Below are 27,914 nucleotides of genomic sequence, written 5' to 3'. Positions count from 1 at the left end.
AAAAATGTGCACGCCAAAATGTGCAAAAAATGTGCGCACATTTTAAACTGCCTTCAAAAATGTGCGCATTTTTTTTAACAATGTGCGCACATTTTGAACTGCCTTCCAAAATGTGAGACAATGTGCGCACATTTCAAATTGCCTTCAAAATGTGTTAAGTTAGAGTTAGAGTTGGAGTTGGAGTTGGAGTTGGAGTTGGAGTTGGAGTTGGAGTTGGAGTTGGAGTTGGAGTTGGAGTTGGAGTTGGAGTTGGAGTTGGAGTTGGAGTTGGAGTTGGAGTTGGGGTTAGAGTTAGAGTTAGAGTTAGAGTTAGAGTTAGAGTTAGAGTTAGAGTTAGAGTAAAAGTTTTTAGAGTCAGAGTTAGCTAAACTCTTGACTTTAAGTCTAACCCTAGCTAACTCTAACCTAAAAATGTGCGCACATTTTGAAGGCATTTTAAAATGTGCCAACATTGTGAGAAAAAGTGCGCACATTTTTAAAAGGCACTTCAAAATGTGCGCACATTTTTCACGTCAGTTCAAAATGTGCGCACATTGTTAAAAAATGTGCGCACCATTTTGAAGCCAGTTTTTTTTAACTTTTTTTTTTTTTTTTTTTTTTTAATTTTTGTGCACATTGTGCAAAAATGTTCACATCCCCGTCTCCTCGTGCGGGCGCCGAAATTTTCAAGATCAAAAAGTTACATCAAAACGTGACCTGACAAAGAATAGTCGTGAAATAACTTCTGTCTGTAATGTGCAGTTAATCTCCAACCTAAATATATCCAAAGAGGCAAGCTATAAAGCGTTTCTGCAAAGCTAGAAAATTTGTCTTTAATTGGATTGAATTGTAAAACTTTATATATAGTGGACGTTATATTAAATTGTTTTAGGCAAACATATTGTGAGGGTTGTCAGTTATATGGCTGCATGGAAACCAAGTTAAAGTTCTTACGAAGCGCGAAGCACCATAAAGTGTGATAATGTAATACGAAAGTCATATGACAAACAAGTTGCTTTAACTGAATTCATTTGAAAGTTCATTTTGAACTGAAAGTTCAATTTGAAAAGCGTCACGGGGTTAGCTAATAAATAACCGAATTTTAACGTTACCTCTTAAATTTTATTGTTTGAATAGGCGCGCATTTCAATTTTAAAAACACGGTCTATATTACTCCGCAGCGCGAGCAAAATGCTCATTTATCATTTCAATTGGCTAGACTGCCAGGTGCCTTTTCGGTAAAACGATTTCGCTAAACTGGTTAAGATACACTGGTAGATCTAGTAAGTAAATATGTATTTTACGCCTAGCGCAAAAAAACGTAACAAACTCTTAAGTGGTCAGAAATCGAAGTTAGCCTTAACGTGACGGGTCACATTTGTTTTTCCTGTGAAGTAATTGGATACTGGATAAAAGGTGACTCGGTTGAAATGCTACTAACTGCATATTGATCTGTGCTTTATATGTCGACCTTGCAGTTAAATAGGCATCAGAGAGTGTTTAAACTAAACTGAAACTTAGTCGGTTATGAGAGTTTTTTTTTAATTTATTTCGCTGTTAATCGCCTTAGCGGTACGTTGCGTTTCGACAGGAATGGTAAAAGTAAGAAGGTGTACCGTGACAGATAGGTTTTTTCAGCTCAAATTTCTAAATTAAATAGCGCTTTCAACTAAAATTCGTGGTAATAAAAGTACGAACAAAAGACCTCACTAAGATTGATGTTGCTATCGTCTTTGTTAGCAATCGTGAAGTTTGGTAATTGCCAGAAGTTTCTTTCGCTCTCTCACGGTGAAAAAGTTCTCCGAAACTCTATACGAATTCTCACCTGGTGGTTTGTTGACCACCGTTTACCGAAAAAAAATTAAAAAAGAGTCAGGAAAAACTACAATTTGTTAAATATTGTCGGTTGTTAACGCGCTATACCAACGTGCTCCAACTCCTACGGTTAAGCAATAATTATTTTGAAGTGAATTTTGTTATGTGTAGTATAAAAGTTTGTTAAATATATCAGCACAGGAACGAAAATGGGAAAATTGCCAGCACCAACAAAACAGTGAGTTTACGTAATCGCTTCCGGTGGCATTTCAGAGGGGGGACAAAATTATGCGTCAGAGGACAAAATTATGCGCCGTTTGATTGATTGGAGTTGCTTAATAACAAAGGTGCATTTAAAGGGGTGAGGAATCACCGCTGGGATACAGTGTGAAACAAATGCAATGCTTCTTTTTGTTTATCTATTTCCAAAGTCGATTCGGTATTTAAAAAACGGTTTACTAATTTCAGGTTAAACGTAACATTTGTAGCCCAACTTACTCACAACATGTCTAATTAGTTCACAATTGTTGCAAGCATTTCGTAATTCATGTTGATTTGAGATTAGGAAATACTCATTTAGCAATTAAGGAGATACTAGATAGACTAACAAATATTATTCAACCAGCTCTGTAGAGATTTTGCTTTAGCTAGTTATATGTGCGTTGAAGTTAGTTATATGTGCATTAAAACTAAATGAGTATGCGGCTGTGGCTCGCAGTAGTTTATCGTTGTTTATCTGAACAAAGTACAAATAAGGTAAATAGCAAACAACTTTTCTTGTTTCGATGACGCCTTAATAACGTTCATTATTTTTTTACGATTTTTGGCAATGGTGACCTGAAAGCAATGGAAACTGTATATGTATTGTACGCGGAAGGCATGATTTCGCCTGTTGCATATATCCTGCAGCAACAACATGTTTAAACGCTGAAGGCGATAAAACATTCAAAAGACAGTCTCGTCATACGTTAGGTATAAGGCATGCCCAGATTTTACCCAAGCATTATACAGCTTGGCTGCTGTATATATTTGACTTTTAGTTGTGCTGAGGCGTTCACCACGGACACGGGCTCGGACAGGCAAAAAAAGGAAATGTGTCTAATCATGCACGAAGCTGGCGGTAGGAAGAATAGCGGACTCCACCGTACGTGTGTCAGCAGCTTGCGCTGTAAGGCTGTAGTATCCGCACTGTTAGCGAGAGTTGATTTGAACGCTGCAGTGCTTGTTTACAGAAACAGCAACGTAACTTGGTTTTAGTTTGAACTAAAACAAACATTAACTCGTTTCAAGCATACCAGTGAGCTAGTACATTTAAAAAGAACAGTACAATAGTTGTGTAAACTTCAGGGCGTTAGTTAAACTTTTTTAAGTTGAGCGGTTGATTTGTAAAGCCTGTAATCTCAAGTCTATCTCTTTTTGGAATAGCCTTTGGCTATTTATACTTTTTTTGTTATTCAGAGGCGTTTCTTGTGTTGTTGTCCAAGTGTAGCATTTGCGCTCTACAATGTCAGACGTTTTTATATATCCCAATACTGTAAGCGAAAACGTTGAGTCGGCGATGGAAAATCTTAACATGAGTAATTCGCCAAACACACCAACCTCTCCGCTTTATTTCGACCCCGCAAATCAACCAACATCGAGAATAAGTCGAACCAATGCCATCAAGCATGGAGTCCCAAAACAGCCAGATGTCCATTATCAACCTGAGACAAATGGAGTTACGCAGAAAAAGAAAGAAGATAAAATGAGCACTGGTGAAAAGTTAAAAAGTATAAGGGAGGATGCCGAAAAAAAAGGAATAAGTGAGTACAAAAGCTGACTCAACAGGCTCATAAGCCATTTTATGTTTAATAGGCGGTTTATGTTATGGATATGCGTGGTTGGGAAAAGCGCCCATTGTAACATGGATGTTATGTAGCCACTGGAAATGTGACGGTATTTCCTTTGTGTATTTGCTTGTTTGGCTGTATGTCTGCTGTTGTGCCATGCTATTTTAATCGTTGTATGCAATTTGCATCTACGCTGATTCACATTGCGGCTTTCTCTGAAAAAAGCTACGGCTATTTGCCAAATAACACTCATTGGCGCCTAGGGTTGCCATTGACCAACTCCAGATCAGGGAGCGTGACAAGTTATGTTATAAAGTTATAAGACGTCACGGAATTTTATAATAAAAATACGGAAAACACTCGCGTATCGCATTCCACATGAAAATTGGCTTTGTATAGTTGACCAAAATTTCATTTTCGAGGATGCGGTAGCGGTGAAACACATGGAATTGGACTAATCCTATTTCAACAAAACAGGCTAAGATATACTAAAAAACATAATTTAGATTTGCGCGAGGCGCGAAAGAAGTTGCATTTCGATTGTAAAATTGGCAAAAAAATTAGTTTGTGGAGGGCCATGGCAATACAAAATCAGGAAATGTTTCTTCAGCGAAGAACGTACATTTCATTAATCAAAACTTATTGTGGTGCTTAACTGTGTAAAAAGCATAAGTAACCTCGTCAGCAATGACGTGATCTTCTGCCTTACTTCCTGTTGTGGCAAAATATTTTGTCACCTGAGCTAAACCCTGAAAGACCTTTTACTGCTTCTCTATGTTTACCACAACCAAGATATGATTTTAAATCCGCGCTACATTTGTATTAAACTGAGACAAGGGTACCTGGGTTGCAAATTAAACACTTTCTTTCTATTCATTTCTACTATTTTTGAAGCATGAATAATTTGCTCGCTTTTAACACGTGAGTTTACTTTACACTTTCTCTTTGCCTTTTTGTGCAGTAAAATAATAACGTAAATTTTAGATTTAAATATTAACAAACTAGGCATTGAACCTTCAAAAGAGATAATGTTTATTTTAGTAAATGACAATTACTTTAATAAACAGCCCTTTGGCCAGCTAAAACTAAAACTGAATAGAACGCAATACACAAAAACTCTTTTCTGAAGCGAAAACAAAATAATTAAAAGGTATTAACTTGGTCGTGTGTGACGTAACAATGAGTAGCATCGCACGCGCAAGTTATGTCCTGTGAATACAATTCTATTTACTAAACAAAACAAAATTTTGAACCAATTTTAGTTGTTGGAATTATCGTTTTCAATATTGTGAATGTATTGGCGATATATGTTTTATACAGTACGGTTGAATCCCGAACATTTTTGCCACTTCTCCCTGACGCAGATTTCAACACTAAATTCCCTGACATGTCAGGAAAAATCCTGACGCACGGAAACCCTACACCTACATTATGCGAGTAAAGTCCATATGTCAAGCAGTTTGATTTTTACTTTCCTGACACTTCACTAGAAACGAGGAAGCCACGTTTCTCTGTAAAACAACCCATAACCTCTGTTAGCAACAGGGACGTGCCGTTGTTTTGCACAATGAGCGCAAAAATGTGCACGCGAAAATGGGACAAAAATGGGCGCACATTTTAACATGCTTTTAAAAATATGCGCACATTTTTGATTTGACACTAAGAGTTGAAGTTACGAGTTGTCCCCGCATTAACTATCTCAAAACATTCTGGAAAAAAGTGCGCACATTTTTTAAGGCATTTTTGCACATTTTCGCGTGTACATTTTTCCGCATATTGTGCAAAAAATGCTCGCATCCCCGTCTCCGTTAGCAAACGTTACATTTTCAGGAATGTTTGTTGCATAGTTCCAAACATAATATGTGTGCAAAATGCCGTGTATCTCGTTTAATAGCTAACTTGGCTAATACAAACGTGGTCACAATGTTAAACACACATCGTTTTCAGATATTTGTTATTATGCTAGTTAAAAAGAACAGATTATTTAAATAAAACATAGTATACATCTCGACAAGTATACATATTTCAAAAGTATTGTGCCCCTCAACAATCAAGTATACACACCTTCAACATGCATTGTAAATTTTAAACCACCAAGTTGAGGTTACATACCCAATCGTTAATATACAAAATCGACGTAAAGCCATAGTTTAACGTTACCTTTTAAAATTATCCTGTTAAAAACGCATTTGCAATATCATACCGCCCAACTGATAAATGTTTTAAGCAATCTGCAACACTGCACTAACTCTTTTTAATGTCGTTTTGCAGTACGAAGTCCAGGGGACAAGACGGATCCTTTTCAGTTTTTTGAGGTAGAATTTTGTTTAAATAAGTTTTAATAATTATAGGCCACCAGTAGATTCATGGCGTTATGGGTGTTTAAGTTTGGATTTTGCAATTAAGTCAGTGAATTAAAAATAGTTTCTAGTTACACAATATTTCTTTAAGTGCGTTCTGTTCTTTGCAACGTCGGTAGTTCTCGTCCAACTCAATAGATAAACATTTTAGCCCGTGTATTAATTCCATGTTACGTTTAAATCTCCTTTATTAATTCCGTATTAAAACGATATTTCGTCTTTGAGAAAATTTTAGTTTTTAACACGTTAGGCTTTTTGTCATCAGGTGGGATGTGAGCCATGTCATTTGTTGAAAGTTCGAGTACTGGAAGGACGAAATATTTCAAAAGGAAGGATCGGAGATATACGTTAGTATATAATGCAAATCATAGTCAATTCACCAATATTATTGCTTGTTAACTGTGGTCGTTCCTAGAATTACTGCGGTTAAAATGACCGTTTGTCTGATAAGGAAAAAAATGCAGAATAATTTAACTATATTTTCATTATAAGTTACCTTACCTATTGAGAGACCTAAATCTTCGTAGGTGTGAGATTGCACTAGAATTTCCGGTGCGGTCATTTTGACCGCTTTTGATTTTTAATCGTTTTTTATCTCGCTTAGGTAACTGTTAGAATATTAAAACTTATTGACTCAAGTCTAGGCCACATTTTACCATGTAAATCGTTTATTAAAATAACTACAGTATGAGGTAGGAAGCGATTTACTTTAAATTACCGCCAACGGTCAGTTTGACTGTAAAGCAAATTCTAACTTATCCACGAAACTATCTCCACCTTAAACCAATGCTGACTTAGTCATATCTTAGTGTGGGTCGGTTGGAAAGCACTTAAACGACAAACGACAGCCTATTGTTGTACAGCTATGGAATAATTGCTGCAGTAGCTTTTTTGTATTTCACAGATAGCTAAGTGAATATGTAAACGATTAAAAATCAAAAAATGTCAAATAACCACACTGGTAATTCTAGTGTTAACCATTTTTTTATTTTGCAACATATCAACAAGCTATCCGTATTTGTGCCAAAAAAATAATTTAATGTATTTCAGTCGATACTCCGGACCCCTATGTCACAGTTCACATAAGAGAAGCGCCAGACGGAAAGAAACGAACCCTACACATCGACAATGAAACCAACCCGGTGTGGAACGAAGAACTGCGATACCTCCTTCCTGCGGCCAATGTTGGAGCGCAATATATTTCCGCCGAGGTTTGTATATGAACTTCACTTTGTACGTTTGATTTTCCCGGTTTATCCTATGCAAACAGTTTTTGCCACATTACTTTATTTTAAATCCTCTATTACATTTCGAAATCGGTTGATAAATCGCTTCCATTAAGAGCATAATTCTGCACCCTTGCAAAGTGTCTGTCATTTTGCAACGAAGAAGATCTTAAAATTAACTACTGGAAGGCACTTGTGTGTTTTAAAAACAAAAACAAACGATGGTCTTTGTATAAACGTTATTTTTTACATAAAAGTGGTTATATAACCGAGATTTGCTCATCATATTAGATAATCAATCGACGTTTCGATGTCCTATACAGAGCGCCTTCATCAGGATACTTTCAAGCAAAACAAATTCCTTATAAAGCAACAAATTGTGTTGTAAAAATTGTTGTTATTTAGATTAAGTTAATGGACTCTAATTACGCCATCGATGAAGTAATGGGAGCAGTTGAATTTGATGTCGGACAACTGCCTCTTGAAAAATCTGTACTAAAAACTTTTAGTTTTAACGAGGTAATACGTCGATTTTTGCTGTGAAATTAAATATTCAGTTAGCGCTATTGGTATAATAGGTTTTTATTTCATATATCGTTGATTTTATTTAATTTTTAAAAATACTTTATTTTTATTGAAATTAACAGAACCACTTGTTCGTATTATAATCCATATTAGACATTCTTATACAATAACAATGCCATGTGGCTCAAGCGTATCCCTGTCAATCAATCACAGACCATCGTTTATTGTGTTTCAATTTTATTTAGACTTCGGAAGTGGATATCGAATTTACCAAAGAGATGCAGTAAGTAAATTTTGGTTTAGTAAAGTTTTTTTTTCATGCTTCAATGTTATTCAACTCCGGTGTTTGTCAGGTGTTCGTCGGACATTCGCTACAGCCTCGCGCTATGTCCAGAGGAAAAGGAATTCCGTTCCGCACGAAAGCGCGCTGTTGGAGCGGCCATGCGTCGAGTAATGGTTGCTGGACCTAGGTCGATGAGAGAGGTTTGTGCTACTAGATTGCCATTAAAGTAAACTAATTTTAAAATGGAGAAAAAATGCTTTTTTAGGGATTTTAGTAAGATTGACAACATTTAATGTTGCTGGTTTTGTAAACAGATTTATTAATATATTTAGATTACAATTAAATATCACTTGTAAACACACGGCACATCGATAAATGCAAAATCTTTAAACAAAAAAATAAAAAAGGTGTAAAAAACGTATAATAATCGTTACTGTAACCAGACATATTTTGTTTAAAGTGGCAAAATAGTATTGTAAACTGGGCAAATAGCTGCTTGTCAGCGTAACTGTGCTTATTGAAGTTTTTGCAATATTACATGACAAATGTGACCTTTTTTAATTTTATATCATTTAAACCGTACTTGCTGAATGCTAGATAAACTCCTTTTAGACCAGGGATTCTTAACCTTTTTTTCCTCCGTTCCCTCTTGTAATTGTCCTGTGCCTTGCGCCCCTCTTAGATACTAAATACATTACTACTAAAAGCGATTCGGTATTTTTCGATTACATATCAGTTAGACAACATGGAAATACAAACGTTTTCTCTCAAACTCGCGAAGCGTGAAAAAAATGCTTGTATTTGGTTTGAATTGGGTAAACTTTAATAATATTGACGCATTGGGCACACAAAAAGTGGCTCTTCTCGATAAATTGGTTTTCACCGAGCTGATTTTGACAAACACGGTTTGAAGACATTAAAATCACTTAAAAATGTCAACCGATACGCAAAAATTAAACATTGCCTTCGTCACACACAATGCAAAGGCTATACTGAAACTAACAGTAGAAATTTGCGGAAAAAGTTGCAAAATATGACGACTGATTCGCGTATATCGCCAATATTTTTTTTTTTTAGTTTTGTTGTTAAAGTTTGTGGATGGTGGCATGGTGGCCTGGTGCCCAATCCCTGAGCACAATTTGGATGTCCATCAACCATATCACACTGTTTTGATTAAACACTGCCGAAATTATCAATTAGGAGCAGAATTTTCAAACCGAATAACTATATTAAAGAACTAGACGAAATACCTGGCGTTTCCCAGGTTAAATAGAATAATTACCGGTTATTCGTAAGATCTTCGTAAATGACATAAATAATGCAAACATATTTTTTTAAATGCCATATAAATTTGCTTATGCCCAAACGTTTGAACTGAGTAAATAGAAATTTCAGATCATGTGATGTGAAGTCGGTTAACTATAGCGCACAACACTTGGCTAAGCATGCAATACATATTTTAAGTAACAAAAACCCGTGACGTTTGTCAATTGAGAATAACTCCCAAACGTAAAACTTTAGGTTGCAGCAGCAATTGCTTAGACATACTTGATAGCGTCATGTTTAAGCAAATACGTAATACCGGTGCTAAACTGCGTCAAACGTGAGAAAAATCCTCATTGAAAAAACAAATGCTTACTGTTAACTACTGCAATAAAAGCTATATTTCGCGAACTCTGCTAAGTATTGCGTGGGTAAACACATTGTAAGAATCATTAGGCTTTGGCCTCAATCACTATCGCTAATCAACGGCTTAAAAATAAAAACAAAATTCTTCGTAAATTTGCGAACTCTACCTAAATTTTACGCGTAAACAGGCATCAATAAGTTTCTAAACATAATAGTCTTAGTTGGAATCATTAAAATTGTAATTTTATTTTTTTATTTCCTGGCAGGTAATTGCGCTTGAAAAAAAGTTTTTGCGTGGATACGTTAAACTTGGACTATATTTTACGTACTGCAACAACAAACGCGATATTTTGCAAACTCTGCCTAAATTTGGCATTGTTAAACTTAAGTCTTTACTTGGAACGTTGCACATGTTTGTTAGCATAGATTATAACAGTGGTTCTCAACCGGGGGTAAATATACTTATATTAAATTAACTAACGCTGGGGCTTGGTATACATGCTTAAACACAATCTTGGTAACATTGTACCAAATCGCATTGAGTGTGACGTAACATTTCCATTGTGATGTAACACAAATATATTGTAAAATGACTGCGAACATGTTGCCACGCACAAACAAGCAAACATCTCACAAACTTTCTCTTTTGTTATGTATATAAAAGCCCAAAATTTCGCAAATCGCAAAATTATGAACCTTTTTTCTTCAGTTGGTTATCTACACGTGTAATTTTGATGTAAAGCATATAGGACAGAATGAAAGTAGAGATAACAACAAACGCAACATGGAACCAATAAAATCATTATAAAAAGGGTAAATATTTAAGTAGAACTCGTGTCCCCCTAAGTATTAGTTGGCGCCCCGAGGTTAAGAACCATTGCCTTATACCATCAATATCTTTCCTTCGCGATCCGATACCCAGTTTACATTACAAAAAAGGTATACTGAAGCTGACATACTTGCTTTTATATGTCTCAGTTGTATGAATGTTGCTAAACTGTGAAAAAATTTGACCTTACGTTTCCTGTCTTTCTAAGTAGCAAAACGCAAACTTGTCTATCAAGTTATGTTGTTTAAAGGTTTGCTCAAATTAGGAGTAGGGGGCAATGCCAACCACTGTTGTAAAAAACTGTTTTTGTCAACATTAACTACACAAATGTAGTTTGTTTAATAAATTTCATTTCATCGTATCTTTTATACCGATCCTATAAGACAACATTTAGTTTTGCTAAAGCCAATTTGTCGTGGGTACCAATAACTATCCAAATTACGATTAAAGCCTTGTTTTAGTAAATATTTTGTCAACAAAGTAGTTAAACGAAGGACTTGTTTCGTTTCCTGTGACCTTGTACTATTTTTTTGTGACTTATCATGACTTAAACCTATACAAAATACTATGCGTTATATAGATCTAGTTTTACCCATGGCATAGCCATTTTCCTGATCATGAGACATCGATTAGCTGTGACTGTATGTAGAAAAACAAAATGACTTCCAGGTTATAAAGATGACGTTTCTACTACTGCGCTTTCAATGTTTTTACACAGACTCCTACTATTGCAATTCTCGGTTCTGGAGGCGGGTTTCGTGCAGTAACAGGCTATTCGGGGGCCTTCAAAGCTCTCCACGACATGGGTATCATTAACTGTGCAACATATGTCGCCGGACTATCGGGATCATCTTGGTAAATACGACAACTTCGATTACACGTTTTAATAAACGACATTAAAGTTCCCAATAGTCTCTGGTAATTCTGTTTAAATTTGAATTGGCTGTCACAAACAATCTTCTCGCCAACTATAGTTTCGATAATTAGGCCTACTCTCTTTTCTGATAAGCTACACTAAAATACGCTGTAGTCTTTCAGCAAACACAGTTTACCATAAATATATTGGTCTTAAGTGTAACCTTTAGCCAAGGGTCGGCAACCTGTGGCCCGTGAATATCTACCATTGTTTTTACTTTTGTTAATGTTAAAACATAACTAGCAAATGTTACAGCTTTGCAAATATAACTGACCCACCTTGACAACTAAATAATAGAAAAGGTAAAAGCTCACAAGTTTTGATTTTGGCCCAGTTGTACATTTGGTAAAATTCGTGATATAGTACTACTGGACCATCCTTTTTTGAAATTTGAAACTCATTGCTAAATGTTAGGAGAGCACTGTTTACGGTAGCAAGCAAGAAAAATGTCGCTACGGACGTAGTTACGCATCAATGAGCATCCGGCACGGCTGTTCTGTGTTGTGCATTGTGACTTTTTCTAGGTATATTGCCACGCTGTACGCCAACGACAACTACCCGGAGAAAGGTCCTGATCTGATTAACACAGAAATCCGCCGCAACATTCAGTCCAGTCCCTTCTGGCTGCTAAGGCCAGAGTACTTGATGCGCTACAGGTAGCGATTTAAAAAGGAAATTATTTTCGGGATATTGTGTAGCAACCTTAGTAATTAATCCATGTGCAACATGCAATGTAGGCCTAATATACTTTATGACGACTGTATCATTTACACATGTAACATGTTATTTTATCCGGCCCTAAAAGTCTCTCTGGTACAGCTGAATGCCTTAAAATAAGAAATTATACACGAAATTTGTGACATATTTTGACCTATCAGGAATACTGTAGGATACATTGATTTGAAGAACGCATTGTTGTATGAAGTACTGCATTAGTGTGTTCGCGTCTTCAGTCATTTGTAGCTTACTGAATGATTGACGACCGGTGAAACACAAATTATTAGTTTTTTTTTCGGGTTATGAAAAACTTCTTTTTAAATTCTTAGCTGGGGTTTTGACATATCAGAAAGACAAACAACTATAAAAATGTCAAACATAAACAGGACGTTGGTTATTTTAGTAAAACTGTTGAGCAGGCATTAAAAAGATAAAAACAATTGCTAAAAATGCAAAAGACCTAGCATTTTTAAAAAAGGAAATGATATTATTGCAAATCAGCACCCAATACACAACTATCTAAACTAAAGCAAATACGAAGTTAAAACTAAACCTAATATGATAAACCAGGCCTGTGTAACTAATTCTACAGGCTCGCATATACCGTATAGTGCTCTAAAAAAGAAATAATACTGTGAAATGTTGTTGGATTCAAAACTAAATTGGATACATTTTAAACCGAACGACAACTACTCACTACAGTTTTCGTTTATTTTTCAACGATTTTGTGCATTTTGTAAACGTTTTTGACTTCAAACAATTTTTCAACAAATTCTGACCTAACGTGTAAATTGTGGCAACTTTTTAGAATTTATTTTAAAGTCAAAAATTAATCATCCTTGTAATTACATTCTAGTCACCGACTTCATGCGAAAATGAAATCAGGCCAACCAGTGACTTTCACTGATTTCTTTGGACTGTTGATTGGACAAACTCTTTTGGGGTCCGAGGTATATACATTTAACTCAAGAATAACTAAATAACTATATGAAAACGTTGGTCAATAAACTTCATAAATATAATGAAATATTAAAATAAACAACAGACTGTTATTTCGTCTTATCAATATTGCATTCAACTGTATGGTGCAAACCTACCGACCTTCTGATTTCTCAGATATATACTGTTTACAGAAAATGGAAACAATTCGGTTGTCCGATTTTCAAGAAAAAATTAAGAACGGCAAGCTTCCAATGCCTCTGTTAACATGTCTTCACGTCCGCCCTGATATGTCTGCAATGACGTTTCACGGTAAGCAGCAAGGCTTGTGGATTCAACCATCAGCTGTAGATTCAAAAATATATATCACAAATGTGTCACGATTGCCTGTCTAGCTTTTGTTTTATATTTTTTACTGTCAATCGAATTTTATTGTACGAGTTCTTCAGAAAACTACAAGATCAGATTAGGGCATCGCAATTGCACCACATGCTAGTTTAACTAGCAGCTCACACGAGTTGGCATCTTGGCATGCTTGAAATGAAGCTTAACGTTTTCCTGCGTAATTTATCACGTCAATCTAAGATTTATACTTTTTGGGCCACTGTTTACCCATGCAGTGGCGTAGCTCTAGGTTAGTGTTCTCCAGGACAGCATTTTTTATATTAAGGTTGTGGACGCCCCTAAGTTGCAGTAAGTAGTGACCTTGTTTGAAGATTTTTTTTCGTTTTCTTTACATTAACAAAGTTAATCTGGTCTGGAGACAAAGTCCTGCATTTCTAACTGGCGGAAAATACCTAAATAAAACTGACAGTACTTCAAACTTCAATGTTATGATCACTTAGAAATATCATTGAACTAATTTCCCGCATACCATCTGTTAACGATCTACTTTAGTGGTCAGCACAAACAACGTTTTGTGTTTCTTGTTACACAGATTGGATCGAGTTCAGTCCTTACGAAATTGGCATGGCAAAGTACGGAGCATTTATGAACACTAAATACTTTGGAAGTAAATTTTTCATGGGCGTCTTGGCGAGAAAATTTGAAGAGAGTCCGTTACATTTTTTGATGGTATTGGTATTGTTAATTCAAATCTAAAAAGTTCGATGCAATGTCTTACAATAAATATTTCTAGTTTTATACATTAGTAATCCATTATTAAATAAATTAAAAATGAATCTAACTTGTATCATACTTTTAATGACTGTACGGCACCTAACAAAAACTAAAATCAATATGATAGCACTTAATGGAATACTTTAATAAATCTAATAATATTGCTTACAGCGTTGTCGTTCGCCGTAAACAATATCACATTTGCGCCTTCCAAATTAATGTTCTATGAAAGTTAATGTATGTTATCCAAACAACGTTGTCTTTCAAATTTAAAGGGCATCTGGGGGAGTGCCTTTTCTATACTTTTCAATCGACTTGTTGAGAAGAGCAAGGGTATGGACAAACAAGATTCTCAGACCGAGGACTTTAGGCATGAGCTTAAACAGGGTTTGGGTGAGTAATAAACTGCACGACAGCTCATTTTTAACTGTGGGTAAACTACATGTTAAATAAGTTTTATCAATTAATTTGTATTTTAGATGAGTCATTTAAAAACGACACTGGCGCTGGAGATGACGAGAGTGAGGAAGAATATAGCGATGAAGAATTTGCAGATGCTTCTGAAGACCTTCCTCCTGTCAAGTTAGTTTGTCAACTTTAAATTTTATTTCATATTTTTTGCAAATTTAAGTTACATTTATAGTCGTAGTAAATATAGTCGTAGTAAAATGTATAGTTAGGTTGCATTTTGTTGCAAACACTTTTAGTAACTGATTGGGTTTAATGAAAAACTTGACTGCGAAAGTAAAAATTAGAAGGCTACAAGACTGTGGCAAACTGTTGCTTTTACAGACTTATATGACTCTTGAAACGAGAATGTCTTTACGAGAATGCTTTTAAATAATTAATTCATTAATAGACCGAACGATTTACACATTTTTTTATTGTTTAAAAATAGCAGCTTGCGTTTTTTATACATAGGCCTACCTTGGTTTTAAAAATCGTTTTACTTTTTGAAAATAAATTTGCATGTTTGTTATTGGATTAAACATCTACGATACAACATTTTTAAGTGGCTTGGGTGGAGAGCAAACAACGAACTGCTAGACTAACGGTGTTGCTACTCATTAATACTGGCGTTGCTACTAATTAATCAATCCTGAGTAATAAACGAAAAATAGATCTTTTGATACTAACAAAAACATTTTTCTCTCTGCCCTGCATGCAGCCACTATAGTAACTTGTGTTGTATTGTATATACCAATAACTTGGTGATTTACTGATTTTGCACCGACAGTCAGCCACGAAGAAATACATGGTTCGGAGTTTTCGGTGGCGAAGATCCGCTACAATCTAAAAGGTATTTTTTTTTTGGTTTGCAAAAGATAGTTGAGAATCACTGGAAATGTGCATGAGTAATGTTGCTTTGATTAGTTTTTTGGTATGGTAGATTATACACAATTCGCTTTTACTAATTGTGACATAAACTACAACGTTATTTGGTAACTACTGCTTGTTAGTTTGTATACTTTTTAGGTGACTATTTACACTTTTCAGCGCTTAACGGTACATAACAACAAGGTGATTAATTTTATGGATACAGGGTCCTAACAGTTGGTGTGTATAAGTTGCCACATTTTTGTAACTTTGCTGTTTAGTGTTGTCGAATCTATGTACGTAATTTTATGTTATAAAGGCGCTTGCGAGTTGCTCTTAAAACGATTTAAAATTTAGAAAAACAATTTTTAAATGTGAATTACCCTTAGTTTTCCGCACACAGCAACCGAATAGTCGGCGACTTTTTGTCAATTTTAGTTAACGTGCCGTTCTTTCGTTTCCCGATGGGGTTCAACATGTTGACGTGGGTTTTCGTGTGAAGTCCCTCTAATGTGTACGTAGTGGGCGTTTAAATTCAACCCAGTTTACGTGACGTTTGGCGCGCAGACACGACGACAAGCGACCAAGTCTTATCGGGTCATTATTCGGAATTGGAAGCACTCCAGCCCCTCCTCCACAGGCAGCAAAAACCAACAAGGAAGGGAATAAAAAAAACAAGCCAGACGGCTTTCTCGGCTCTATCATCTCTAACGTGTTTGGCTCAGGTTTTATGGCGGTAAGTGCTTCGGGGTGCTTACTTTGTCACGCTGTTTTGGCGTTATAAATGGGCGTCACGGCATAACCTGTCTGCAATTTGTTATTTTGTTTTGGAATTATTTTCGGAACTCTTTAGTCGCGAGACAACCGGGCTGGAAAGATCCTGAACTACATGCGTGGCTTGTCGCTTAATCGCACCTACCCACTTTCGCCCTTCACGCCCCTCGTAAAGTCAACTATCGCCGAAGGTAAATTGTACTCTACACTTCTATTAACAACTGTTAGTTCTTTTTTCAGTTTAAAAGTTGTGTATCTTTTAGTTTAATGGTAAGTGCCCGCCTACTAGGGCGAAGCCAAAGTTGAAGTTATATATTACAAATGGAAATTCCTAAGTGAAATAGAAAACGTTTTAACCAAAATACTATAACGGTGACGTTGTTATTCGGAGTAATTACTTTTAACACAGAATAAAGTAATTACAAAACTTAATAAACCGAAAATCAGTGTGTTTGTATGTTATGTAATAAATATATTTCACTCCTATGAGCATCATCAGTATCTTAATTCGAATGACCTATTCGGATTCAGCAGGTTGTTTTATTCATATAAAAAATGTTTATGTATATTTGTCTGCTTCTGACAGATGTTTCTCGAGTTTAAGGAAAGGTTGTATTAGGTTGCCTTTGATAAAAAATAGCGTAATAAAATTATACTAATACTTTTTACAGCCGGTGAATTCCAGCGCATCCACGAGCCAATGGAAGTTAAGAGAAAGAAGGTTCATCTTGTTGATGCAGGGCTTACTTTCAACTCACCTTATCCCGCCATCCTTCGACCACAGCGAGCTGTTGATCTTATTATCTCATTTGACTTCAGTGGAAGGGCGACTGATGACAGTGAGCCTTTTAAGGTCCGTCAACACTTTCTTATTTCCAACAAATTAGGTCATTGATCTTACTTACGTCTACTATTGTTTAAAAACTACACAAATTACGTGAATTTAAGGTGGTTTGATATTTTCAGAAAGATGGAAAGCTTTATATGTTTGACATATTTATGTAGAATTTATTTTAAACGTGTAGGCTATTAGGTATATTTCCAAAATTGTAGAAAACAATTCTAAAACACAAACGCATAATACTTTCGCAGTGTGGTAAAATAAGCACTTTCGTTATTCTAAGCAACATATGACGACCTACGAAACACCATAAACACCATTTTATTTGGAAACAAATAGGAGATTCTTCTTGCGGAGAAGTGGGCACGAATGCATCACCTTCCATTTCCTAAGATTGACAAGTCGGTGTTTAAGCGGGAAGGAATGAAGGAATGTTATGTCTTCAAGGACGACTCTGACGACCGGGCACCAATCATCATACATTTCGTCCTCGTCAACAAACTTTTCCGAAAGTTCAGTGCACCAGGTGATGCCTTGTCCGAAGCGGGGTCGGGTAGAATAATGCAAAGTAATGCAACAAATTTATAATAACTTTTCAAGACGAGTGGTGAAAATAATATTTTTAACAATGCCCTGAATACATTTGTATAGTTTAGGTTAGCACAGCGATCCGTTAATAACGGTACCGGTAACCTATGTCTCGCCAGACATATTTGTTTTTTTAATGACGCCATATGGCTCTTTAATTAAAGAATCTGGCTGGCTTGTTAGAGGTCCTCAAAAAGTGCGTTGCGACGTCCTGGTGCGCAGTTTTAATCTTCCAAGGGCGTCGCACAATGCCAAACTGCTGTAGTAAAATGCTTAAAGATATTAACATTCCCTGACGTGTGCATTGAAACTCATTATTACAAAACTATGCCAAATCGTGATTTACTGTCGCGTGCGACAAATAAGGGCTAGATAAGTTGACTGTATCAGTGCCTATATATACTGTAGGCACTAGCTTTACAGTGCATATGAATTGGGTAGGCCTATATATAATTAAAAGTAAGAAAGCTATAATGTTGCAGGCAAATCGCAAGTCTACGATTTAGGGTGGTGTTTCTGATAAAAAATGTTATTAGTATGACTTCAAAGTACGTGGTATCAAAGTACGTTGTTTAGATTTATCATGAAAAATGCGAAAAACACCAAAAAAACGTTATTTGCAGCGAGGTATAGGCCTGTAAACTAATTATTTTTATTTGAAAGTGCAACGCTGTGCCTGCAGGTCACACTCCTGTAAATCACCAGACGTCACACTTTAAGTGCTATCTGCATTTCTGCGTTTTTTGTCTATTCAGTTACATTTTGTGTGTTTAATGCACATAAAAGTAAATAACAACTAGACGGGGGTGCGGTTGTTGTATATTTTGTCAGGGGATATATTTTCAGGGCTTAGTGTTTATTTTCAATTTTTACTTTATTTTAATTTTTTTTTTTTAAATTTTTTTTTTAATATTTTGTATTGTGTACTTTATATTATATATTTTGTTTTTCATTTTCCTTAACTTGTTTCTGCAAGCAAAAACAGATATGGGCCGAAAACTTCCCCACTTAAAATATGCCTTTGATGCGAAAGGGGTTCAAATATGGCGTAGAATTTGGGGAATGATCGAAACATATATTTGATAAATAGAATTTACTTAGATAATGCATATGGCTATTTTATTAAATTTTGACCAGCTTACGTGTTTGAAAATCAAATATTATCATTCTCTTAAAGACTAAAAATGGTTTAACGCCTATGGTTTGCTATACTTTTGCAAACTTTCACTAGGTAATTTTTTACCATAGCTTGGTCCGAGCAATCACTGTTAAAACAGGCTTTAAATCTGTCGTTTCAAACAATATGAAAAACACTATTACGTGCCTAATACGCAAACTATTAAATCGAAAGTTTTGCTAGATAAGTTTAGGCCTGATGTTGGTATGCTGGTTGGAGCAAGATGCACAACAGGTGCTAACAGAGAGGCGTAGACTGCCTTAAGATTTCGCATTTAAACTTGCGGCGGTAAATACACCCTATTGACACTTAATTATTAGGCGAAGCTTATCGCGAAGTAATTGGTCGCGCCAAAAAATGCTGACGCCGCATTTAAAGCAAGCATTATAAATGTGTCGCCGATATTCTGCCTTGAACATCCCTACTCGAAATGCTTCCCTCCGTTAATTGTACGGTGGGTGAAACTTTATTCACGGCCTTACCTCTTTGTGTATTACCGCGACAATACGATGAAATACGATTTGGAGAATATTTGCTATTTGCACCTGTTCTGTATGTTACTCCAATCCAACATATCTACACACAATTATAAGTTGTGTATAATAATATAATAACTTATGGCTTTGAAGCGAAGGGGGTTCAAATATGGCGTAGATTTTGGCAAATGATCGAAACATACATTTGATCAATAAAAATTTACGTAGATAATGCTTACGGCCATGTTATTACATTTTGGTCAGCTAGCATGTTTAAAAAGTCAATATTTTCATTCTCTCTAAATGATTTAACGTCTATGGTTTGCTATACTTTTTCCAACTTTTACTGTGTAAATTTTTACCATGCCTTGGTCTGAGCAATCACTGTTGAAACAGAGTTTAAATCTGTAGTTTTTAGCAATATGCAAACACGTTTATGTGCCTAATAAGCCACGTTTTATATTGAAAGTTTTGCCAATTTAAATCCAATAAACGCAAGATTTATTTATTTATGACGCCATGTTATGACGTAGCTTTGTAACGTCGTCGTTAAGAATGCGTTAAACTTAAGCTTTTTGTTGTTGCGGCCCTTGTATAATTATATTTGCTTAGACCTGGTGTTGATATGTTTGAATGGTTCAACAATTACAACATGTGCTAACAAAGATGTGTACACTGCCTGTAGGATTCGCATTTAAATTTGCGGTGGTAAAATATTTTGTGTTGTAAGAGCAATAGGTTTTTACTTAGAGAGGCCTCTTTATGAAAGGCAAGTCGCATGTGCATAGTTTTACTAGGCAAGCCACTTCCAACACAAATGTTGCACGCGCGGGACAATAGGGCGCAGCAGGGATGCCAGCAGCCGCCTCGTCGCGACGCGAGCTGGACAAAGCAAGCGAATATGAACGAATTCTGTATGAAAGTTTTTCTGCTGCTAGATGGCTGTCGTTAGCTACAAAGTGCTAAAACGCAATATTTCAGGTTTTTACCCCCCAAGCAAAGGCCCCTGGGAGTGCAGCCTCATAAACTTTTACAAAGCACCTACATACCACTCTACGCCATGTCTGAAAATTTGAAGGTTCTACGATGTCTACTTTTTCTATAAAGCTTCGGACAAAAATCGGTCTGAAACAAACCATAGGAAACCAAAAAAGAATAGCGGCAAAAACAAGATATGTCCCGAAAATAAATTTTCGGCCCATATAACTATTGAAATTCCTATCGTTGGGCGTCGAGCAACATACTTTTACAAAGGCTTCGCGAGAAAAAAAGTTTGAGAGCCACTGTTCTAAGCTATCATTCCTAATATGATTGTTATTAATTATTCTGCAACTGTATTTTTTGCATACTCGAATGACGTAATAAAACATTGTTCGCGATTCGCGCGTAGAATATTTACCAAGTTAAAAAAAAAATTTTAGCCCAAAGGCACACTGCACTCCGTAACGAAAGTTTTGCCAACTTAACTAATGCCTATTGCCAAACTTGTTATGTCTTTTAAATATAAACAAAACAAACGGCGCTATTCAAACTGTACATTTTGCCACTTTAATCTGTTAAAAAATATTACATCTCTCGAAAATACAACTAAAATGCAGTTTTTATGGATCCCTTTATTAAAAAGGTTGTCGACAGTGGTGGGATTAAAATTTTTCGTCAGCCGGTTCTATCACAAAAGTCATATTTTTCAGTAGTCGTCTGATGACTTGTACTTATGACGCAACAATTCGACTTTTAGACAAACAATCACAAAGAAAAAATACTACAATTATAAAAATTAACACAATGTATAACTGTTAGGTGCAAACTTGACCATTGCATATTTAAAACAACACACTCAAAAATCGGTGTTTTGGATGAGATGCAAAAATCCATTGACAGTAACCAGTAATGCTTACCGACTTAACAAAGTTCGGAATAAAACCAGTAATACTTTTATAAGGAGCAATACCTTATAAAATCGGAATAAGTCCCAAATCGGCCGGAATAAGATCTAAATGGTCAGCATTAAGCCTAAACAACACTCTACCTAACCCCTAACCCCATCCCTAAGTACATCACTAACTCACCTAACAATTTTCACTCTAATAATTTTCTTAACCTACCGATTACCCATCAATAATCCTAAACAGAGCCAAATATCCGGTTCTAAAACAGCGGCGCTCTAATGGCGCCGGTCAATCTCCGTCAAGGGTGGACAAATATTTTTTACGGCGGGCTGGGTCCAAAATAGGATCTCAAATTTACGTAGTATGACGTCATACTATGACGCCTTAAACCAAGTAGGCTAAATACCATGTTATTACGTTGGGAGAACCAAGTGGTCAGAGGCGTTCATGCAGCAGCCCAATGTTAAACTACGTGAAAATTTTGCACAGAAAACGAAAAGTGCCTTTTTTGTTTTTGAGGCTTTATGTTGCTGATGTGTTTGCTTTACAATTTGACATATTGCACAAACGGTACAAATCGGGAAAAACAAAAACATGGCATTAAACAAATTTAGTTGACAAAATGTGAATCGGTAGATATGTTCTTAAGACTGTTTATTTATTAAAACAGATAAAACATAAAGTCATTTCTTAACATCTTTCAGAAATATATATTACGCCTATAAGGCATCGTCAGTTTATGTACAAAAACAAACATGTAAAAATGCCAATATTGGTAGTTAAAAAGTAAAAATATAAAATTAAAAATTGTATAAGGATAGCGTATAGGTCTAAAATTATAAAACACCAGCAGATGTCAGATGCAAAAGCAACAACTAGCGAATGGCATCAAGCGACAACGTGAAAAAAACGGAAAGAAAGAGAAAAAAGCACGCAACTGATAAGCATGTTATCAAACGGTGTCGCAGAGCAATCATTAACGGAAAGAAATAAAACGGGACAAAAACAAGCCCTGAGCAAAAAAATTACTCCACGCATGATAGTATCATATTTTGGATATTTATTTCGGCTTTGATTTTATTAAGCCATTTATCTTCAAAAATATCCAAAAGACTGACTGGCGGCATTTGTACAAATACAACAACAAAACATTGGTGTAAGTGCGGCTTTCTTTGCAATGTGGTAGTATGTTGTTGATCTGCATAGTGCCGTAAGAGCGCAGCTCGGTCATTGTTGGCCGAATAATCAAACGTCTTCCATGTCGACGTGTGGAAAACTTGGTTTTAGTTTGACCGACATAATGCTTGTCACACTTCTTGCAGGTGACCACATAAATGCCGTAATGGCTACACGTCAAATGTACGGTAGATATGTTTCAGAGGTTGGAAAACGGCCGTTGTACTCATTTTCGTTTATATATTTTTTAGACGGAATATTAGGCCAAGTATGACAAACTTTCGGTTGAAAGAGGCACAGTACAGAGGGCGACTTTTGTCTAAAAAGACGCCCAAAAAACGCGTGGAACTTAGAGGAAAACAAAAGAGATTGGCGCGAAACGCGAAAACAATTTCCTTGTTAGTCTTTAAAAAGGCTAAAACAGAGTTTGGCGGGGTTATAGATCAGTCCTGGAAAGAGTGTTTATTCATGTTACAACCAAACATGTAAGTTGCCCTCTTTTTTATTTTAAGAAAAATGATCCGCAGACCAGATTAAATAGCTTGGTGGGCCGTATTTTGCCCAGGTCTAGGGCGTTCAAACGTCGACAACAAAACGGTCGATGCCAGAGCGACGTTCCAACCCACTACCTACAGTTTCAGGCGTTGTTTTGGCCATTTAGACCATATTCCGATGCATTTAGGACTTATTCCGGCAGATTTAGGTCTATTTAGACGATTTCGATCTTCTTCTGGACTGAATACTAGCGACTGCGTATTTGCCCTCATTATGTCGTTGGTCTAAATACTTTGGTTTTATGCATTTTTCTGCTTTAGGTATTGTTGCCTTTAAGGTCTTATTGTGTGTTCCCATGCTAACCGGTTCGCTGATGTCATACAATTTTGTGAGCCGGTTCTCTAGAACCGGTACGAACCGGCTGAATCCCACCACTGGTTGTCGACCCTCGGTTAGCATAACATTCACTAATTTCCTAATATACGTCACAGGAGTACCGCGAAAACCAGGCGATAAGTCAGGCGACTTCAGCATTTTCGATCAACCGAAGACCCCCTACTCGACGTTCAATTTTCAATACTCCAACGAAGCCTTTGATCGCCTCAACAAACTTATAGAGTTCAATACCCTGTTACACCGTGACGTAAGCTATTTAAGATGCTTTGGTGGTAATCAAATATTTATATGTCTTTTTATAGAAATAACATTTTTAATTTAAGTTACAAAGTATTCTTGTTTTGTAGTAAATATATTTTAAACTGTGCAATCAATATCACAGGGGATAAACGTAACAAATCCACACTGCTGTAAAAACAGCAGTTTTGTGACCTTCATATAAAGTACAATTTGGTATATGTTAACTAGTCACTAGTGATTACCTCATTGTCTATGTGAAATGGGTTGCCAAAATATCGTGCGAACTGAAAATGTAGATTTTAAATGATAATGTTACTTCCTCAAAGTCTGAGAAATAAGAAGTAAACAGGTTCTCAGACAACCGGCCAAACTACTGTTCATATAATTTTAGCTGAATAAATTAGTAGTTAGGGTGGCTATGTCAATATCGTTAACGCCAAAAAAGTCTGTAGAAGCATAACAAATGCATCTATCATGTTGTAGGGTGCTATGACATTCTAGAACAGGGGTGGGCAATTATTTTTAACCGCGGGCCGCATAAAAAACTTAAAATGCTGTTACGGGCCTGGTCAAAAATAAGATCATATGACGTCATACTCTGACGGGATAAAACAAATAACGAACTTGTTATTACGCTTGTAGTTGTGCAAAAGGGTGTGACGCATTGAGCACAGATAAAAAATATAGACTCCATATCTTGTTGATATGTATCAAGTTGTGGGGCGCATTGACCCAAAAGTTAAGATTAAAAAATTTCTCACAAAAAACTTACAATGTTTTTTTTTTGCTTGTTGAGGCTTCAAGTTACCGATGTGTTAGCATCGGTACAACGGCCATATTGCAAAGACAGTATAAATCGGGTTTATCAACTAAATTAGGTTGACAACATGTTAATCGGTATGTTTCAGAGTTTAGAAAACGGCTGATATTTAGTTCATAATTTAAAGACGGAATACATTCGACTGAAGCGCAAAAAATAAATAAATATTAGGATAAGTTTGTTGAACTTTCGTTGGGGAAAGCAACATAATGCAGACGCCAAAAAATCGCGTGGCGCATACGAAAAAGACAGAAGGGATTTGCGCGAAGCGCAGAATTTCCACAAGAGTTTTGCGGGAAAGGGTCTGGAAAGAGTGTTTAAGATACCGTACAACCAAACGTGTAGAAGCTCGCCCTTGTTTTTGCTTATATGCATTTTAGTAAAAATAGGCCGCGGGACGGATTAAATTGCTTGGCGGGCCGTATGTTGCCCAGGTCTGTTCTAGAATCTACATTTTAAGAAAACAAATAGCCAAGTGTTTCTCAACTGATTTGTGCAATTTGAGGTCTATATATCAATAAAAAAAACATGGTTCCACATTATGAATGGGCTTGTGTTATTTTCAACCTAGCCCGCAGCCATGGATAACAAGTTTCAGTGAGGATGGAAATGTATTAATTTACTCTAATATATTCTATATTCGGAGATCACCTTTGGCTTTGTACTCATTGAAGCCAATAAAGTACAAATAAATTGAATTGTAAAAAAACATCAAGGCGTGTGCATTTTACCTTACAGTGCAATTTGTTATTCATTCAATTTTACTTGTTGCTTATGGTAAATGAAATCTAAAATTTCGTAAGTTTTAACTAGGAAATCTATTTTTTGAATAAGTAGCAAATGGTCTTGCTAGAAACATCTTATTTTCTAAATTCTAAAACGTGCCTATAAAGTAAGACAGGTGTATTATCTACCTATAGGGTGACCACATATTTTGGTTTAAATTCGGTACGCTTTCTATCAGTCACCAGATATAGCATGTTTTGTAGTATTACGCCACAAAAATAAGTCAAAGTGTAACATGGCCAAACATGTAACTTCAAAAGGGCCCTTTGTTGCCAGTTAAATTATTGCGCGAATGTGCAATCCAAAAAAAAGACTAAATGTCTTCCGGTTGATTACGACGATTTAAGAAGTAAAATATTTCACGCGACAATATTCGCCTTTATTAAGTTATTCAAAACCTGTCGGATTAGGGCAGTTCACGTCTTATTTATATGTAGGTATTATTACGACTTATTGGTTACTATAAAGTGTAATTTTCATGGCCTAGTGTCGATTTTCTCATTTGATCAGTGTGTAGAATTTTGTTTTTATAGATAATACTCCTGTAACTATAGTGTTGCGTTTTAGGTTTTATTGTGTGTTCCCCTGTCAATGCAATCTTGCTAAAGTTTCCAGTAATTCTACATATAAAATAACACATTTTAGGAAAATAAATAGTCTTATTTCTTGAAAGGCTTGTTCTGCGCAATCTCATGGACTAACAACCCTGGCGGCCATTTTGAAAATTTAATATGGCGGCTTTTCCAAGGTCCGATGGCCTACAACTTAACCAGACAAAATGAAAATATAGAGATACTACTACGTTGTTTGCATTATATAAAAAACCCTCTACCAGCCTGTTACACTTACAAATTGACATATTTTGTTGTACTCTAATGTTTTTATACCGACACAGGAAACATCGCCCCTGTCTGTAAATAAAAGCCTTTCACCGTAAAAAAAAACGAAATTAAAATGTGACACAGGTACGCACATTGCAATACCTTAATTGCAGAGATTCCCAATTAAAAATATAAGCCATTGTTTTTTGTGCTGTAAAATACACGCTTTAAAGTTTTGACTGTTGTCGTGACGAAAAGCACTGTGAAGCACAAGATTGCTATTTTGCTGGAAATCTGCATCACATAAAAAGGAATACCTCCACAAGACCATTAAGGGCTTTGATGAGGCTAACATGTTCAGTCGCCCAATTAGGTATTTTCATGCAAGCAAGGCCAGGCTAGAAAACCTAGCCTGCTGTGAGGTTCAAACTCAAGACCGAGGCAAGGGGTGGTCATACCCATGCGCCTCTTACGTTAGGTTGTAATAACCTTTTTAAGATGTCTAGTGCGAATTTTTATTTTTTAAGATATAGTATCTTCATAGACACGGTATATCTGCCACAGCAAGGCATATGCGGTGTAGTGTGCACTACTGCACTTAATATTCTAGTCCTTATAAAACCTATTGAGTAACGGAATTCTAAGAAAGAGTTGATTTCGTTTAACATTACTCTTGTTAGTTGGCCCATAACATTAACAAGCAAACTGTATAATCTGCGGGCAGTATATGTAATATCTCTGAACGTGTTTAAGTCAACCGAACGCTGGTTAATGACAGTCTGCCTTAATTTGCAGCGTTCAAGTTGGCGGCCGTGGGGCAACTTTAGGCTCGTGCAAATATATTTGACAGTATTTTGGTTATTAATATATCTCAACTGTTTTTGTGTTTAGACAATTTTGGAACAAATCCACAACTGTATTTCTCTGAGGCGTCACTCTAAAACACGCTGTTCCATCACTCTGAACGATATCAGAAACTCATTTCACATGAGTGACCGCAATAAGCACCAGCTTGAAAAGGAGATGTTGGCTACTGGTAGTATATCGCTCGATTAACAAATATAATTGCAATATAACGAAAGAAAGTCTTCTTGTTCCACGGGTGCGTTGGGGGAAATATTTACATTTTCTTCTATCACAAGCGGGTGAGACAAACGACAAGTTGCCTGAAATGCTTTGAACATTGCAGCTGTTTTCATGTTTTAGCAGTAGGTTGTTATTCGTGTTATTTTGTTACATATTTCATCTATAATTTTTTTTACCTTTCAAACAATATTAATGGTTAATATGCAGAGTTAAACGTAGCGTGAAATTGTAACGAAAATGTGTGTTGCATGAAGCATACCGATTAATAAACTCTGGTAAAATGTAGTTTCAAATTGTTGTATACAAGATAGCCGGCGTTGCCCAGGTTAATACAGTATTTACCAGTTTAATTCTAACTGGTAATATAGCTATGCCGATGCAAAATAGTTACACCTATACCATAACCACGAAAATTGACGACGTTCTGTTACACGTATGGTGGCGAAGAAGATAGTCACATCACGCTTTAAAGTTTCATTAACAAATAAAGTGCATATTGTAAAAATCGAATTTTGTTAAAGTCTTGCATCTACTCGTGTCGCGTATATACAAATTCTGCTTAATTTAGTTGATCACTGAAATTACAAGGCATGCCTCATATGATTTTAACTTTAAAGCAGTGTTTAACTAAAATGGGCCGCGACCCAAATATGTACCGCTGTAATCGGTTACGTCGTGAGTCCAGTAGTCCATAAGATTTTGACTGTTTGCGTTTAAACCTTAGCCTTATAGTCGTTTCCTTTCTCAAGTTTGATTTACCAAAAATGGTTTAAAATGAATTCATTTAGCATTACTTTTATCATGGTTATTTAAATATTTGCTTTCCAGCAAAGCTTATAGTTTATTAGGTTTAGTGCAAGTTAGAT

The 27,914-nt window shown here is 36.0% G+C and overlaps 1 protein-coding gene across 2 annotated transcripts; it reads left to right on the top strand.

Annotated features, from left to right (window-relative positions):
* The first annotated feature begins 3,173 nt into the window (after nt 1-3,173).
* LOC146133127 (cytosolic phospholipase A2-like) lies at nt 3,174-27,914 on the top strand. 2 transcript variants are annotated; one of them, XM_083397510.1, is made up of 21 exons: nt 3,174-3,596; nt 5,895-5,938; nt 6,249-6,330; nt 7,034-7,194; nt 7,615-7,728; nt 7,980-8,017; nt 8,088-8,217; nt 11,194-11,330; nt 11,916-12,047; nt 12,965-13,058; nt 13,242-13,359; nt 13,985-14,121; nt 14,442-14,559; nt 14,646-14,748; nt 15,404-15,466; nt 16,051-16,219; nt 16,337-16,448; nt 16,929-17,110; nt 17,438-17,624; nt 23,391-23,542; nt 26,854-27,914. In XM_083397510.1, exons 1-21 carry the CDS (start codon nt 3,299-3,301, stop codon nt 27,016-27,018), a joined length of 2,736 nt encoding a protein of 911 aa, XP_083253636.1. In that variant the 5' UTR covers nt 3,174-3,298; the 3' UTR covers nt 27,019-27,914. The 2 variants fall into 2 exon arrangements, with proteins under 2 accessions (XP_083253636.1, XP_083253637.1); XM_083397511.1 differs by lacking the exon at nt 15,404-15,466.

Source organism: Ascidiella aspersa, chromosome 9 (assembly GCF_963924565.1).
Source record: "Ascidiella aspersa chromosome 9, kaAscAspe10.2, whole genome shotgun sequence".
Taxonomy (NCBI): Eukaryota; Metazoa; Chordata; class Ascidiacea; order Phlebobranchia; family Ascidiidae; genus Ascidiella; species Ascidiella aspersa.
The sequence above is the reverse complement of the archived record's forward strand: the minus strand, read 5'-3'. Positions and strand labels throughout refer to the sequence as shown.

Bases quoted from the DNA above. Each gene is read 5' to 3' on its own strand.
- LOC146133127 (XM_083397510.1), top strand. From the start codon at position 3,299: ATGTCAGACGTTTTTATATATCCCAATACTGTAAGCGAAAACGTTGAG. The intron at 7,195-7,614 runs GTTTGTATATGA...GTTGTTATTTAG, and splicing joins CGCAATATATTTCCGCCGAG to ATTAAGTTAATGGACTCTAA. The intron at 14,122-14,441 runs GTATTGGTATTG...TCAAATTTAAAG, and splicing joins GTCCGTTACATTTTTTGATG to GGCATCTGGGGGAGTGCCTT.